At 41.6% G+C, this 17,950-nt stretch overlaps 1 protein-coding gene across 3 annotated transcripts in view; it reads left to right on the forward strand.

Moving 5' to 3' along the window:
* LOC111143200 (S100P binding protein) overlaps positions 1 to 15,577 on the forward strand; it is a 39,326-nt gene extending 23,749 nt beyond the window's left edge. The window contains exons 6-7 of one of the 3 annotated variants that reach the window (XM_022496749.1): positions 10,328 to 10,415; positions 12,942 to 13,083. In XM_022496749.1, coding sequence (XP_022352457.1) covers positions 10,328 to 10,415; positions 12,942 to 13,083 — 230 coding nt within the window. Of the gene's footprint in view, positions 1 to 10,327; positions 10,416 to 12,941 lie in introns of all 3 variants that reach the window. The other 2 variants (XM_022496748.1, XM_022496750.1) reach the window with 2 other exon arrangements.
* Positions 15,578 to 17,950: the final 2,373 nt, after the last annotated feature.

Here is a 17,950-nt window from a genome sequence, read left to right on the forward strand (position 1 = left end):
CTAAGACCTATAGTACATTAAGTAGGATATTAACTGTAGGTTTATCATAGATACCCTTTATCAGGTTTGAGGAAGTTCCTCTTCTGTTTGTTTGGTTGAGGAAGTTCCCCTTCTGTTCTTAGTTTGGGAGAGTTTTTAGCACGAATGAGTGGTGAATATTGTCTGTTGAATTTTCTGCAGTTATTTAGAAGGTCATATAGTATTTCAGCTTATTCTCTAATGTGGTGTGTTACATTTATTGATTTTTGACTCTTAGGCTAACTTGCATTCCTGGGATACACTCACTGTCCTTACTGAATTATCCTTAATTAAGTTTGCTAATATTTTTAATAGTTTTTATGTCTTATTTGTCTTGTTTATAAGAAGTTTTGATTTTTAGTTTTTCTTATATTGTTCTCTAAGTATCATGGTAGTACTGACTTCATAAAATGAGTAGGGAAGTGTTTTTTCAGTTTATGTAGGATTGGTATTATTTCTTCCTTTAAATGTGTGATAGAATTTATCAGTGAAGCCATCTAACCCTGGAGGGGTTTTTGTTGTTGTTGTTGTTGTTTTTGTTTTGTTTTTTTTCAGAATTTCTTTGAGTCCATTTCAGTAATTTCTGTCTTATAAGGAATTTGCCCATTTTATCTAAGTTCATTATTTTATTGGCATAAAATTATTCATAATGGTCCTTTATTATTCCTTTAGTTATTATAGGATCTGTAGTGATGGTCACTGTTTCATTTCTAATATTGGTAATTTGTCTTTTTTTTTTTCTTGGACGATCTAGTTAAAGGTTTATCAGTTTTATGGATTTTTTTCTTGCCCCCAAAGCAAATTTTTAGTTTCATATTTCTGTATTATTTTTGGCTATTACATTTTTATTCTTTTCTCCACTTTGTTGTTGCTTTTCTTCTATGTACTTTGGGTTTAATTTGCTCTTCTAGTTGTTTTTTTTAAGATTTTATTTATTTATTTGACAGACAGAGATCACAAGTAGGCAGAGAGTCAGGCAGAGAGGAGGAAGCAGGCTCCCCGCTGAGCAGAGAGCCCCATCCCAGGACTCTGGGATCATGACCTGAGCTGAAGGCAGAGCCTTAACCCACTGAGCCACCCAGGTGCCCCTCTTCTAGCTTTTTAATGTGGAAGGTTACATCACTGTTCTGAGATCTATTTTCTGTAAGCATCTTTTTTTTTTTTTTTTTTAAAATTTTTTTTTGAGGGGGTGCACGCGAGACCGGGCGGGGGGGGCAAGGGGAGGAGGAAGCCTCCTTGCTGAGGGGGGGCCCCCCCCCCCCGCCCCCCGCGCGCCCAGCCTCTGTGCAGGGTTCAGTCCCAGGACTCAGATCATGACCTGAACCAAAAGCAGACACTTAACTAACTGAGCCACCCAAGTGCCCCTTCTATAAGCATTTAAAGCTACAGGTTTTCCTTTAAATGCTGCTTAGGTGCATCCCACAGATTTTGATATATTTTCATTTTCATTTGGCTCAGAGCAATTTCTGTTTTCCCTTGTGATTACTTCTTTGACTTATGGGTTATTTAGAAGTGTGTTATTTAATTTCCAAACATTTGGGAGTTTTCATATACCTTACTATTTTAGCTTAATTCTGTTGTGGTCAGAGAATATTCTTGATAATGACTTCCATTCTTTAAAATGTACTGAGACTTATTTTTATAGACCAGCATATGGTATGTTTGGTGAATGTTCCATGTGCACTTGAAAGTGTATATTCTGATGTTGATGGAGTGTTCTATACATTTCAGTGTGGTTTTATATGTTGCTGGTGGTGTTCAGTTCTATATCCTTACAGATTTTCTAACTAAAAGAGGAGTGTTCATATCTCCACTCTAATTGTGGATTTTCCTGTTTCTCCTTTCACTTCCGTCAGTTTTTGCCTCTTGTATTTTAAAACTCTGCTATTGGATGCATACACTTTTAGGAATATTATATCCTCTTGATCATTTGTCCCCTTTTATCATTATGAACTTTTTTTTACTCTTAGTAACATTCAGTATTTACATTCTTTTTTTTTTTTTTTTAAAGATTTTCTTTATTTATTTGACAGATTGCAAGTAGTCAGAGAAGCAGGTAGAGAGAGGGGGGGAAGCAGACTCCCCGCTGAGCAGAGAGCCCGATTCAGGGCTCGATCCCAGGATGCTGGGATCATGGCCTGAGCCAAAGGCAGAGGCTTTAATCCACTGAGCCACCCAGGCACCCCCAGTATTTACATTCTTAGTAATAATTCTGTTTGAGGGTCTATTTTGTCTCATTTATGTAGCCAATCCAGCCTTCTTTTCACTACTGTGTACATGATAGATTTTTATTTTTTTTATTTTATTTATTTATTTTTAAAGATCTTATTTATTTATTTGACAGAGATCACAAGTAGGCAGAGAGGCAGGCAGAGAGAGAGAGGAGGAAGCAGGCTCTCTGCCGAGCAGAGGGCCCAATGTGGGACTCGATCCCAGGACCCTGAGATCATGTCCTGAGCCGAAGGCAGAGGCTTAACCCACTGAACCACCCAGGCGCCCCATGATAGATTTTTTAAAAATCTTTTTACTTAAAGGCCGCCTGGGTGGCTCAGTGGGTTAAGCCTCTGCCTTGGGCTCAGGTCATGATCTCAGGGTCCTGGGATCAAGGTCCGCATCTGGCTTTCTGCTCAGCGGGGAGCCTGCTTCTCCCTCTCTCTCTGCCTGCCTCTCTGCCAACTTGTGACCTCTCTCTCTGTCAAATAAATAAAATCTTTTTTTAAAAATCTTTTTACTTTTAATCTATCCATATCTTTGTGTTCTAAAGTGGATGTCTTGGGGCACCTCAGTTGGTTAAGTGTGGGACCCTTGATTTCAGCTGAGGTCATGATCTCAGGGTTGTGAGATGGAGCGTCTCCTTGGGCTCAGGTGCTGGGTGTGGAACCTACTTAAGATTTTTCTCTCTTCCGGGGTGCCTGGGTGGCTCAGTGGGTTAAAGCCTCTGCCTTGGGCTCAGGTCATGGTCCCAGGGTCCTGGGATCGAGCCCCGCATCGGGTTCTCTGTTTGGCGGGGAGCCTGCTTCTCCCTCTCTCTCTGCTTGACTCTCTGCCTACTTGTGATCTCTATCAAATAAATAAATTTAAAAAAAATACTTAAAAAAAATTTTTTTTCTCTCTTTCTCTTTCACTCTCTTTGCCTCTCCCCACTCCCGCTCTAAAAAAATTAGTAATAGTAATAAAATTAAGTGGATGTCTTGTAGACACTATATAATTGAATGTAGCTCTTCTTTTTTCCAATCTTATATAATCTCAGTGTTTTAATTTGTTAGTCCAGTCGGTATGGGTGGTTTTATTTTTTTTTCTTTTTTTTTTTTAAGATTTTATTTATTTATTTGTCAGAGAGAGAGAGAGAGAGAGCACGAGAGTGAGCACAAGCAGATAGAGTGGCAGGCAGAGGCAGAGGGAGAAGCAGGCTCCCTGCTGAGCAAGGAGCCCGATGTGGGACTCGATCCCAGGACGCTGGGATCATGACCTGAGCCGAAGGCAGCGGCTTAACCCACTGAGCCACCCAGGCGTCCCGGTATGGGTGGTTTTAAATCTACCATCTTATTATTTGTTTTCTATTTGCTTATCTGTTCATCTGTTCTTTGTGTCTTCTTTAATCTTTCCTGGTCTTTTTTTTTTTTTTTTTTTTTTTTTTTTAAAGATTTTGTTTATTTGACAGAGGTCATAAGTAGACAGAGAGAGGCAGGCAGAGAGAGAGGGGGAAGCAGGCTCCCTGCTGAGCAGAGAGGATTCGGGGCAGCCTATCCCAGGACCCTGGGATTATGACCTGAGCTGAAGGCAGAGGTTTTAACCCATTGAGCCACCCAGGCGCCCGTGGTCTTTTATTTATTTTTTTCTTTTTTTTAAGTATTTTTTAGTATTGCATTTTATCTCCATGCTTGATTTATTACCTATACCTCTTTGTTTTGTTTTTAGTGCTTGTTAGAGAGTAGTAGTTCTCAAAGTTTTTACTCTCAGGACCCATTTACACTCTTAGAAATTCAGGACCCCAAAGTTTTTGTTGGCGTGGATTACATCTATCTGTACTCAATCATATTAAAAGTTAGAACTGAGGGGCACCTGGGGGGCTCAGTGGGTTAAAGCCTCTGCCTTTGGCTCAGGTCATTATCCCAGGGTCCTGGGATCGAGCCCCCAAATCGGGCTCTCTGCTCAGCCGGGAGCCTGCTTCCTCCTCTCTCTCTCTGCCTGCCTCTCTGCCTACTTGTAATCTCTGTCTGTCAAATAAATAAATAAATAAATCTTTTTTTTTTTTAAAGTTAGAACTGAAAAATTGTTTATTACTATGTTTAAAAATAGACTCATTGCATGTTAACATAAATAATATGTTCTTATTAAAAATAACTTTTTTAAAAAAAGTAATCTCTGTGTGCAACATCGGGCTTGAACTCACAACCCCGGAGATCAAGAGTGGCAGGCTTCACTGACTGATCCAGCCAGGGGCCTCTAAATATAACTTTTTTTTTTTTTTAAAGGAGGGTAGGAGTAGAGGGAGAAAGAAAGTACAGAGCCCGAGATAGGGCTTCATCTCACAACCCTGAGATCATGACCCAAGCCAAGATCAAGAGTCCAAAGCTTAACTGACTGAACCACTCAGCTGCCCCTAAAAATAACTTTTTTAAAACAAAACCAAAAATTTGGGGAGACGGATGGCATTGAATTACATTTTTGCAAATCTCTGTTAATGCCTGGCTTAATAGAAGCCTGCTAGATCCTTATAGGTGGTTCTATACTCTGTGTCATGTCCTATAGCTTCTTGAGAATTCCGTGGTACACTTGAGAGAATGCAAGTGGAAAGCACAAATAACATCTTAGTGTTGTTGTGAAAATAATCTTGACTTTTAAAGCCTCAGAAGGAGGTGGAAGGACTCCCAGGGACTCTTGAACACACCTTGAGAACTGTGATTCTGTTGTTTACAATATGGATCTTTAACCTCCCAGTCCACCTTCAAATAATACACCACTTAGCATATAATACAAGGCCCTAATTAACAATACACTTCCAAGTCTCCATTCTGGTTTTTTTTTTTTTTTTTAAGTTTATTTATTGATTTAAGTAATCTATACACTCGATGTGGGGCTCGAACGACCCGAGGATCAAGGGTTTAGTGCTCTTCTAACTGAGCCAGCCAGGTACCCCTCCATTCTGTTTTTTATGCTATTGTTTGTATACTTTTTACGTATACATATATGTTGAAGCCTTCAACATACTAAAGTTATCTTTTAAAGTTTTTTTTTAAATGAGGAAAAGTCTATTTACTCACATATTTACCATTTTCAGTGCCCTTGATTCTTCATCTGTTATTTTCCTTTTTCCTGATGAATTTTTAGTTTCTTGTAGTGCAGGTTTGCTGGCAATGAAGTCTCTCTGCTTTTGTTTTATTTACAAAGTGTTTGTTTTACCTTCATTTTAAATTTTTTGTTTTGAAAAACTATAGACTCAGAGACTCACAAGAAGTTTCTAGGTTCACCATAGTGGTTTCCCTTCTGTCAAGAATCACAGTTCTGAACAGTCTGAAAACAGTTGTTTCATATATTTTTGCCCAATTTCTAGTTGCCTACAGTGGGAGGTGAGCCCATTCATCATGCCTAGAAGTAGAAGTCTCACTTTGATTATTAATGGAGATCACAGGCCGCAGTGGTTCTATACATTCTGCTTCTGCACTTGGCATTGCTGTTGAGGATGTTCATATGTCACTCACTAGCCCCCATCTAATACCTCACTTCATAAATGAGCTAAATAATATATATAATAATATATATAATACACTAATTTATATATATATATATATAGATATATAACAATAATGCCTATTTCTTCTGTTTTTTGCCCTGTCTGCAAGGAAAATCAGTCAAGATTTGCACTAGATCATTGCAGTTTTGTTGACCTAGAGGTGACACATTTGCATTCTTGTTTTCCACTTAATCTTTTTTCCTTTTTATTCCTATTAATGTATTTATAAAAGCAGTAGCCTGCACCCCTATAAGCACATTTTTTCCTCTCTTTCCCTCTCATTCATTTCTCTGTGTTAGGTATTTTTTTGATTGCAAGGAATAGAGACCTTGTGATTGCCTTTAAGTAACTGAGTTTAAGGATTTACAGAAGATCAGACAACGACATAGCCAGTTCTTATAGTAAAAAGAATTAGCCATAGATCCATGCTCCATGCCCCCTCAGAAATGGGTGCCTCTGTTACCTATTCAGGTTTTCCTTGCTGAGTTAATGATTCTCATACTTCTAATCTTTCTCTGTGACCAGTGCTTCTGCTGCTCTCTCTTAGCTGTCTCACGTGTGTCCGTTCTCTCTTCGAGTCCTGCCTGTGTGTTTTTCTCTCTCATTCTCATTACTAAAGCTCGCAGTCACATTCCGAAGGAGAGTATCTGATTTATTCACTTGATGACCTGTTGGTGCCAGGCCAGCTCATGGGTCATGAGTCATCAGAGAGATTCTCTGTTCGTGGGTCTTGTGCCACACTTAATTGAACAGGGTCACGTGCAAAGTATGGTGACCTCTAAAACCTGGCAGAAGGGCCACTGGTAGAGCACGTGTTCAGCATCTTCCATTCTTCCTCCTTAACAGTCGATTGACCTAACTTATTAGGGACAGTTACTAGACTGAATTGTCCCCAAAACTAGTCAGCTACATATTTATAGATTAAGGTTTAGATGAATTGCTTATCTCATTCCTGTAATGTTAAGGTTTTTTTTTCCTCTTTCATTCTTAGATGAATTTCATTCTTAGGCACAAAACAAAGGACAGTCTTTGCCACCTTTTAGCCACAACTTAAAATAAACCCATGGTACTGATTGTTGGTCCAAGAAAGCCCATCTGTTAGAGACTGTGAAGAGAAAATTCAAACATTTCCATTCTTGTTAGCATCTCTAAATTTGGCAGAAGAGATAGGAGCCATGAGCTGAAATAAGGTTTTTGGATTATTAGCTCCACCTGGGTTTGAATCCTGGCTTTCCCATTTACAAGATGATAGAGGAGTATCTTTTTTAAGCTTCAGTTTAATCATGAATAAAATGGAGATCATGGTATTTGCCTTGTGTGGTGGTTAGGATTAGATGATAGGATGAATACAAAGCATTTAGCAAAGTGCCTGGCACATAATACATGCTTGATGTAGATCATTAAGTCTTACTAAAAAAGGTTACCCTAGTCCATCAGTAAGTTCTTAGTGCTAAGGAAAAGTAACATTTCTTGGTGCATGAGCTGAGATCTGATCATTGAGCCCTTGTTCACTCAGCACCGTGCGCCGTACCAACTGTATACAAGAGACATACTGTGATGTGATTCTTGCCTTCTCATCCCCACTATGATATGTCAGTCCTGGAAAAATTTTTAAGGAAATTCAACTCGATGATGGTATTAATACTGTTAGAATTCAGACTGTTACTAACTGTATGACCTTGAGCAGATTGTTTCTCTGTCTTCATCTGTGAAATGGAAAACCTCAGAGGATTACCATAACAATGAACAAATGAGTTAATGTATGTAAAGCTCATAGGATACTGTCTGATGGCAGTGGTAAGTGCTATATGTAAGTTTCTTCTGCTAGATTATGACTCCTAGCAGATTAATACTTGAAGCCTCCTTGGGCTTAATCGACCAGGTTTTTTTGTTTGTTTGTTTTTCTTTTTCAACCCTTTGAGTTTAAAGTGAATAGGTTTCTTTGTAGGGGGCGTATAGTATATCTTTAGCCTCCATCATCAGGGCAATTTTATAGGATCTAGCTGGTAAAAGATGAGTGAGCTGAAGGACATGGTCTGTAGATAATCTTGTTTTCATTCTGAGATTGGATACCATAATATCTTATCTTGCCAGCCCTCCTTTGGTGATGCTTTGGCAGGAAAAACATCTCTCGAAAGTCCTACAAAGCTGGTTTTTCCCCCTCACTGAAATGTTTTTTTTGCAGACCTAAAACGATTGGGGTGCTCGTTAATGTGAATGTAGGATATGGGAAAGGCAATTTGATTTGAGACCTTTGATTTTAACTCAATAGGCAAGGGATTTTCTAATCTAAAGCTACTTCCCTTCTTAAAGGAAAAATTATTTTCTGATTTGTATTTTCTTCTCAAGAAGTGAGATTAAGGGGCACCTGGGCAGCTTGGTTGGTTAAGTGACTGCCTTTAGCTCAGGTCATGATCTTGGAATCCCAGGATCAAGTTCCCCATTGGGCTCCCTCCTCAGCAGGGAGGCTGTGTCACCCTCTGACCTTCACCCCTCTCATGGTCTCTCTCTCTCCTATCCTCTCTCTCTCAAATAAAATCTTTAAAAAAAGAAAAAGAAAAAAGTGAGATTAATGTTTTTTCTTCCCATATTAGTGAGATTGAACATCTTTTCATTATGTTTATTGATCATTTGTATTACTTTCTGAATTGCTTATTCATGTCCTTTGACCTCTTTTGTTTATGAGGAGATAACTCCTGTAGAGTGAGGACATTAAAACTTCACCAGATATGATTCAGATGTATTTTTCATTTTGTCATTTGTCTTCTTTTACCCTTGGGTATACTTTTTTAGCTGCACAGAAGCTTGTAATGAATCTATGTTTTTCCTGAAGAGTATCCTCTCGTTATGGATAGAGAATTTCTGCTGAGTGCTATGAAACATGTCATAGTATATGTGTAGACTGATCCACTTAATAAACATTTTTCCTTACAGAATGGTGATTGATTGTCATATGATTCGAAGAGTCTTTGCAAACTGACGTAGGTGTGAGGCTCTAATGCCGTAGCAATAGCCAGCACATACTGCGCAACAGCTTTGTGTCAGGCACTATACTGAGTCTTGTATGTACTGTGTTCCTAATGTTCAGCTTCATGCTAGATAGTATTATTGTCTGGGTTTCATAGATGAGTCAGGTGGGCCTAGAAGAAGTCAAATGATTTGCCCAGGATCACAGAGGTGGTTAGTGGCTGAATTGGAATTTTAATTTAAGTTTGTCTGACTTCAAAGTATATACTTTCTCTACAAAGCTCAACTACTTAAGGCCTCCAATAAGTTAGACTGGTCCTTAAAGTTAAGTAAATATCTTTTACCAGAACCGGAAAAAATGGTCCGAAGCCTGGTTCAGCTGCTTTTGGTTTCTGAGCGCATAGTGGAGAAGATACTGAGCTGTGTGTGTGCTAGGTAAAAGAAAAGTCTCTACTGTCCAGGGCATTGGTTTTCAAGGTGTGGTTCCAGGCCAGCAGCATCAGCATCACTTGGACATTTCTTAGAAATGCAAAATCTCAGGTTCCACTGGAGACCTACAGAATCAGAAACTCTGGGGTTGGGGCCCAGTAATCTGTTTTATAATACTTCTGCTGATTATGATGCATGTTAAAATTTGAGACTCACTGGTCTGGGGAAGTTATTTTGTTCTCTCTAATCATAATTTTTGTTTTTGCAAGTTTCAACCTAAGTCTCAGCCCTGACGTGCAAAATTAACATTATCAGATGATGGCAAAAGTATGGAGTCAGACAGGAGTTAGTTTTGAGTTTGGTTTATTGAGCATTTAAGGCAAGTCCACCTCCCTGAGCCATAGTTTCCACTTTCCAAAAAGATGTTAATAACATCTGTCTCCATATGAGATTTCTTTTCTTTTTTTTAGAATTAGGTAAGATAGTATATAAAGTGCATAGCACCTTGCCAGGCTCCCAGGTGCTTGAGAAATTGCCTCCAGCAATTTTTCTTATTTAGCAAAAAGCCCCCATCTGCCTTCTGTTCTCAGCCTCTCTCATTTCTTGAACGTATTTTGCTGTCTTGTATCTCTGGGCCTTTGTATTAGCTATGTCTTTTGGATACCTGCACCCCCTGCCCCCTTACCTCACTAACTTCTAGACATCTTTTTGATCCCTGATTCCGGTTTACCTCCCCTGTAGAGGGCTTTCTCAAACCCCCGCCCTCCAGTCTCTGTGCTCACACAGGAACCTGTGTTTCTCTGGTCATTGCACTTACTGCAAGTTTTGGAGTTGCCTCTCTCCTATATAAACTTCATGAGCGCAGATAACAGCATCTTGTCTACCACCATATTCTAGAGATAGTAAACTTCCTCACGCATTGTAGGAGCTAATAAGTGTTGAATGAATAATGGTGGCTGTCATTATTGCTGCTCCATCATCATCATCATCGTCATCGTCATCATCTGAGAGCAAGCTCCCCTCCCTGGCTTATAGTTTTTGTGCTGACTGCTTGTGATAATCATAGATAGTATTAGGACCAGTGCCTCTTCTCTCTTGCCCTGAAAGCACGTGCTTTGACATAGGCTGACATGGGAGTTCACTGAGCTGCTTCCTAACCACGATCCCTCTGTGTCACAGGTGCCTTGGGGGAACTGTATGCCCTGATGGGTCAAGTTCATCACATGCAGAACCCAAAGTGGCAACATCCTTCGGACCTCACCATGAGGTAAGTGGGTGATTAGGAGGAGGAGGAGGAAAGGGGTAGAATTCGGCTGTAGGAAGAATGTTAAAGGAAGTTGGGTTGTGATTATTGTTTAGTTCCAAAGGTGGGGAAAGAAACAGGAGAGTATAATGAAATAAGAACTAAGCTGAGGGCCGCCTGGGTCGCTCAGTCAGTTAAGCGGCTACCTTTGGCTCAGGTCATGATCCCAGAGTCCTGGAATTGAGCCCCCCATCAGGCTCCCTGCTCAGCGGGGAGCCTGCTTCCCCCTCTCCCTCTGCCTGCTGCTCTGCCTACCTGTGCGCTCTATCTGCTACCTATCTCTCTGTCAAATAAATGAATAAAATGCTTAAAAAAAAAAAAAAAAAACTGAGCTGAAATCCAGGAAATGTGGGGTCCAGTATTAGCTTTGCAGTTTGTAACTCAGCTGTATGATTTTGATCAAGTCATGCCACTTCTTTGGTCCTCAAATCACTAAAACTAATATGTTGGACTAATTGATGTCAAAGGGACTTTCTATTCTGGAATCTTCTGGATTCTTGATGTAGTATGGTTTTACAGATTTATTCAGTTACTTTGATCCAGTTACTGAGAAACCTTGGAGTCATCTTTGACTCCTTTCTCACCCCATATTTTCAGCCCATTAGCAAATCCCATAAGCTCTGCATACAAAATATGTCCAAAACCTGACCATTTCTCATCATTTTCACTTAGACTATTGCAAGTCTCCTAAATGGTCTCCCTGCTTCTGCCTTTGCCTGCCATTCTTAACTCAGCAGCCAAAGAGGTTCAGATTCTCTTCTTTGCTCAGAATTTTCCAGTAGCTTCCCATCCTCACCATTCCCCATAAGGACCATGGCTGGGGCTGATGTGGTTAGCTCACTGACCTCACACCTACTACTCCTCCCCTTGCTCATTCTGCACTAATCACATGGACTTCCTTGTTTGTTCTTTAATTTAATTTGACTAGCCTTCTTTTTTCCCTTTTATTTATTTGATAGACAGAGATCACAAGTAGGCAGGCAGGCAGAGAGACAGAGGGGGAAGCAGGCTACCCGCTGAGCAGAGAGCCCGATGCGGGGCCTGATCCCAGGACCCTGAGATCGTGACTTGAGCTGAAGGCAGAGGCTCAACCCTCTGAGCCACCTAGGTGCCATGCTATTTTTCAAATATGGCACACATGCTTCCACTTCAGGGCCTTTATACTCAGTGTTTCCCCTATAGTTGCCAAAATCATAGCAGGTCTCAGAAAGACAGGGCAGTATGATGGGTATTAGATGAATCCTAGAGACAGACAGGTGTGAATTCAAATCCAGGCTCTTCTACTTACTCCACTTTATGACCTTGGACAAGTTATTCAACCTGAGACTCAGTTTCCTGACCAGTCAAGATATTAATGAGAGTGCTTTTCTGATAAGATTGTTATTAGCATTAAACAAAGTGAAGTATTGAAAGAATTCAGCAAGTATTTCATATAGGGCTAGATAAATGTCATAAAATGTTATAGTTATTTTCAACTCTGGCTACTGACAATGCCTGTGGAGATGTCTAAAAATACAGATGTCCAGGCGCTGCCTTCAGAGGATTCAAAGTCATTAAGTTAGAGGGTGGGAGCAAGAATCTTTACTTTTAAAAAGCTTCCCAGGGGGTTATTAGGAACAGCTGGAGTTGAGAATGAGATCAAATTATCTCAGAGGGTCTTATTCAGAACCCTAGCCTAAAAGACTAGGGTGATTAAAGGAGAAGCTCAAGAAGCTTTACTTTGAGTCCTTGCTATTAATTATTCAGTCTCTAAACTTGCAATGTGATACTCACATGATGACTTACCTTCTCTGGGAATTTTACTCTAAAATTAACTGCTCTGTCCTGAGCAACCTTGAGCTGTATCAGACAATGAGGTCCTGTTGGAGGTACAGATCTGGTGCAACCAATGAAATACAGATCCTGTTTTAAATGTTTCTTGAAGGAGAAAATATTTTTCCTACTGAAACATTATTACAGATTATATATTAGGTTTTCTTAACATTCATGTATATGGCACATACCACCATAATGCCTGTGTGGCAGCTGGCTTTGGGAGTTGGAAGAAAATAGCACTTACATTGTGACTTTCACATAAATAAAATGTAGTATAGATAATTTCTAAAATTGTCAGGATTGAAATGTAAAATCAGTATCTGATACCCCAAAGGTAAAGATACTCTTTTTTTTTTTCTTTTTAAGGATTTTTTAAAAAATTTATTATTTTGAGAGAGCATGAGAGAGAGAGAGCCAGAGAGAGCACAAGCAGTGGGGAGGGAGTAGAGGGAGAAGCAGACTTTGCGAAGCAGGGAGGCTGAAGCGGAACTCGATCCCAGGGAACTGGGATCATGACCTAAACTGACAGCGGACACCTAACTGACTGAGCCACCCAGGTTCCCGAAAGTAAAGATATTCTTAAAATAATTGCCTCAGCCACTTTTTTGTGTACAAATAGCCATTCTAGCTAAAACCCTCATATTTCCTATTTTCATTTTCCTTCTCTCCTGATAGAAACTACGCTAGGTTCCGGCAGAAACCTTTGCAAAGATGCAGTCTGACTCAGTGGGTCGACAGGAACATGCGAAGCCACCATCGATTCCAGCGTCTCCCGGACTTCCAGTCAAGTCCATTTGTCTCATCCCATCAGCAGTGAAGGTCCCTATCCAGGGTCCTATTCAGAGCAGCATCTCATCTTCTGCTCTTTTGTGCTTTGTAGATTCTGAATTTTATTTTTCACAAGATTTTTATTTAAAGAACTTGTCACCTTTTGGAAATTTCCATTGCTGACTTGAAATTTTTTTGTATAAGGCCCTTCTTGTTTGTCTGTGTGCATGCATTTAAGCACTGTACGTTTTAATTTTTTAATTTAAATTGAAGGTGGCCACTTCTTGAAAGCCAGCATTAAGCCAGAGTACTTAGGCTCGAGCAAAACACCCACCTCAACACAGAGGTGATGTCTATTTCTTGTGCTGAAAAGAGAACCATCTTTTAATCTCCTATAAGGAAGAGATTACCAGGCTGCAAGCCAGTGTTAATTATTGCTGATGACTTATAAATGGGCATAAGTCACTTTTAACAATGCCTCTCACTTTTTTATTTGAATCTCTGAGTATTTGCCAGTATTTTAAAGTTGGTAATCCAGGACATTTGAAGTAGGTTGGAGCAGGACAAAAATCCTGTTGTTGAAAGGACAAATTAAAAGTGTAAATCTTCTCTCCTTTTTGTACTTACTAGCTGCCTTTATTTATTTTCTTGCCTCCCCCTTCTTCATTAAATGTGTTTTGCACAATAGGTTTACAAATCTTACACATCTTAACTGACGGAAGACTGCTGACTAACCCTTGTCGATTTGTGGTCTTGTGACTGATTGTCTTCTCTGCCTTTCCTCAAGGATTTTCCTTCTTTTTTCCCCAGTGACCATTATGCTCCTTAGGTTCTATTGGTGTGTTCCTGTATCCTGTTAAACCTAGATATGCCTCCTAAGAACAGCCTCCCTGCTCTCTTTATTAAGAGCTTCCCACCCAGAGTCTTAACTCCAGGACAGGCCAGAAAGCTGCTGAGGTGTGAGTTGGTCTTCAGTTTCATCTGCTCGACTCCCAGCTCCAAGTATCAGTTGCTGTGTCAGTCAGTGAGCTCCGGCCTGTCAGAGGGACTTGGGAGAGCCACTATTTTGTCTCCATTGATAGTTAACAAGAGGTGCCTTCAGCTTCCGGATGTTACTATCTCACTTGGTCAAAGCTCTGATACATAGTTGGACAGAACTGCTGTCGTGCATCCTAATGTGGTTGCGATTGAGCCTGTGGACAAAACATTACCCGATGTGACGGTTTGGTATTCTAGATTGAGATGTCAGACTTTGTGCCGCCATCCTCGGGGATGTCTGAGGAGTTTGTTCTTCTTTACAGATGGCTCTAGACAGATTTGGGGAGGCTTTGCAGTCCGGCATTCATGCTGTTGGCCACCCTCTGTGAAGGCTGGACACGGTTGCTGTAGCGCTGCCGGTGGTACTGCCTAGCTGCCTCTTGTCTGGTTTTGTTTTCATCAGCCCCACCTTTGTAAGTGAGAAACCCATCTTAAACACCCTACCCTGCTTTAGAAACTGACTTGGGAAAGGTTTGGTCATTCACGCCGTCGATCATCTTAGATGGATATCCTTAAGTGTTTACTGTTTTTATGTAGGTGAGGATTCTCTTCCTTGAACATTTGGTTTAAAATCTGGGACCAAATGCAAAGAAGTTCTGTTCAAAGGCAAGAGTCAAAATCTGTGATTTCAGTTGGCATAATGGACATTTACTGCATTAGTCACTTCTCCAGGTTTCCCTCAGTTAGCATGATGGAGTAAGATAAGCAGACATCTACCTTTGGAACCATAGCATAATAAAAATTAGTTGTAGCTGGAATAACTAGTGTTGTAGCTGTCTAGTTCCCCCACAGAGTGGGGAACTCAAGGAGCGAAGGGACAGCATTTTGCTTAAGCTCCTGTTCCTGCATTCCTGGTGAAGGAGGGTTTAAGTCTGAATGTGTAATGGCAGCATTGCCTTTGCCAAATGAGTGATGGGTTAACTAGAAAATGTGACAATCACATTTCCTCTTTGCTCAAGTAATTCTGTTTTTCCAAAGTGTTAGCAGCTTAATTAAATCTGTTGGACTGGGGGAGGAGAGAACTGTTCTCTAGTGGTTAACACGGTATTCTTTAAGAAGGAAAAAAAAGCAAAAGAAAACTCAGTATTAGGCATGTTTGCCTTGAAGATGGTAGTAGGTAAAATCTGGAGTTTTAATCTGTTTTTAAAGGTTCCTATCTCATACTTGGTGTTGGGTTCTCAGTCTAGTAGTTCATGAGTTCTTGCTGTATTTTATTTGAGTAAGGGTTACGTGCACTTAACTGCCTACCTAACTTTTTTCATTCGTGAGGTTCATGAGGTTCATGACGACATTCTCACCACAGAGGTCTTGGCAAAGAGTTAAAACATGCTGTTCACGTCGTGTATTCATGAGAGCCTGCGGTAAGCTTGTGCAGGCTTAAGGGACTGGAGTTGTGAGGATCAATTACAAAACTAAAGTTTGGTGCCTCCTCTTTATCATGTTTTTTCCCTTGTAGCAGTTGTGTTTAATGTCATTAAAGAGAAATAAAAGTTCTTCTCGCGGCATATGTGCTGCGGCTGTCTGTTGCAGGCTTTGAAGGCGGTTTCCTTCCTCTCCTGCGTAGGCAGGTTAGTGGGGTCTGGGCGGGGGTGGCAGTTAGTAGAATGTGGTACTGGGGAGGCGAGGGTGCGTGCTCCCTGTTCTTTTGAGGGTAAATTACAGTGTTGAGAAAGGCCTTCCAGCAGTTAAGAAATGTTGAAATTGATTGGGATTTGCAGCTACCTATAGTGCATGTCAGGAGCCTGACATAGGGGATGCCTGAAATACCACGGCGCTGCTGTTTCTGCAGCGAGTGGAGACGGCCCAGCCCCATCAGACAAGCACTGCCTTCCATTCCCTCCCGTGGCCGTGCGATGGACCTCTGTCTGCCTCACTCAAGCTTTACCCCAGGGCATTCTCCCTTTGAAAGGGATATGGGACCCACCACTGGTCATACAAAATTGATGGTGGTTCTTAATCCAACTTCTCCAGAAACTGACTGCTCCTGGGAGCTGGGGTGAGGGTGGAGTAAGTGTGGGTAGATGTGGGGGACGTGACGTTGCTTAGATCCCTTTTGTGAACCTGAGCTTAGACTGACCCCAGGAGACAGGGTGAAGGCAATAAAAGCTTGTCACCTGTATTAGCCAATGCTTTTAAAATCTCCACTCATGCTGAGAAAATAAGTAGCAACATGTTTGGACATGTCTTGCTGTGAGGTAACTTTTGTCTAATGGATATTCTACAGTCCAGGCAAAAGCTTCAATACAGATTCGCTAAATACTCAGCTGTTTGATGCTGTCTCATTCAGAGGTACTCTGGACCTGTACATATCATTTTGTTTCTGTCCGGTAGAAAGCCTTTTGTCTGGTAGTTGCTTATTGCCTTTTCAGCAAGGTGTTACTGCGGCCATCAGAGGCGTCAGAGACCAGGCTGCATTCTCCGAAGTGGTGGTCTTCCTCACCCTTAGTTCGTTTTATGTTACGGAAAGTGAGGAGGAGGAGAAATGGACCTTCTCTCAAAAGAATGGGGTCATTTTCTAGCCTGTTTTGAGCTTTTTACAGGAAGAAGAAAACAACCCCAGCCACCTAAAACTAGAAAGCAGGGATCCCTGCTTTACTTTGTGTTGTCCTGCTTTTCTAAGGGAAAACAGTTATTCCTGCGCTGGTTCTGGGGTATGCTTGCTTCCTTCATATGTCAGAGCACCTGTCAGGAAAAAAAATTTCCACTTGTCACAGGAAGTATCAGCTAGCTGGTCAGTGGTGGAACTCCTTAATGAACAAGCGCCTGCCGCGTCAATCCTCTCCACCTGTCCTCCCCCAGTGACAACGGAACATGCCACAGACAGAAGATCTGAGCCTCCCCAGCACCCTCTGAAAAGGGGGTGGAATGTCATCTTTTGGACAACCTGTAAAACACTCCATGTGGTAGCCCTGAATCGTTAGCGTTATCATTAAGGAACTATTCGTATATGAGGATCTCCTTTGACTTAGCTTCAAGTGACACTTGGGGGTTAGGGAATATAGTGCTGACGGAGTTTGGTGGCGTTTGACTGGAGCCAGGGGGTGTGTCCCATTTATGGAAGCAGTTCATTCTTGGAGGCCACTTAAAAGCAAAATCCAAAAACTCAAATAGGTTTAAAGAGGGTGAGAAGGAACACAGCAGTCTAAAATGTCACATGACTGCAGTGGTATGATAGGACGTACTTTTGTAAAGAGCTGAATTCGAGATCTTAAAAGTGGATTCCAGATGCCACCCTGAAAAGCCTGGGTTGAATGGACAGGATCAGAAAGAGGAAAGGACTCCTGCCACACGGAAACACCACCCTTTTTCCTCTACCAGACCCTGGGGCTTCCCTCTTGTTCCTAGGAGGAAGCCCCCTGGCTCCTACTCCAGGTGGTAGGTGGGCTCTAGGATCCTGTTCTTCACAAGGAGCACCCCCCAGAGAAGTAGCTGGCCCGAGGGGTCACTCAGTGACAAGGCAGGCCTTGCCTCTCGTCTGGCCATGCGTGACCTGCAGGTCAGGCCTCTCAGTCTCCCAGGAACTTGCCTACACCCATCCCAAGCTGTGAGGAATCTGTGGGTCTAGGTGGTGAAGAGGGGCCCCCGTTCCAAGTCCTAGCTGTAGGGTTCTCTGCATGACAGCTGGTCTAAGAAAAGCTCCGTTGTGGAACTTGGGGTTTAGGGAGGTAACCACAGTGAATGGGGTTTATCTAAACCAGAAGTGTTCACTCCTCCCGTCTCCCTCAGGCCCTCAGCGGAGGTGCTAGAGGCCCTGGTAAATCCCTGGCCCCCACAGCTGTCTCTGGTCCTGGCGTGGACGTAGGGGCTTCTCCGCCACATGGCACTAGACAGGCACACATGACAGAGGGCCTGGCCAAGTATCTTTCTCTGGTGTGGTT

This window comes from Enhydra lutris, unplaced genomic scaffold (assembly GCF_002288905.1).
Source record: "Enhydra lutris kenyoni isolate GAN:26980312 unplaced genomic scaffold, ASM228890v2 scaffoldscaffold9, whole genome shotgun sequence".
Classification (NCBI taxonomy): Eukaryota; Metazoa; Chordata; class Mammalia; order Carnivora; family Mustelidae; genus Enhydra; species Enhydra lutris.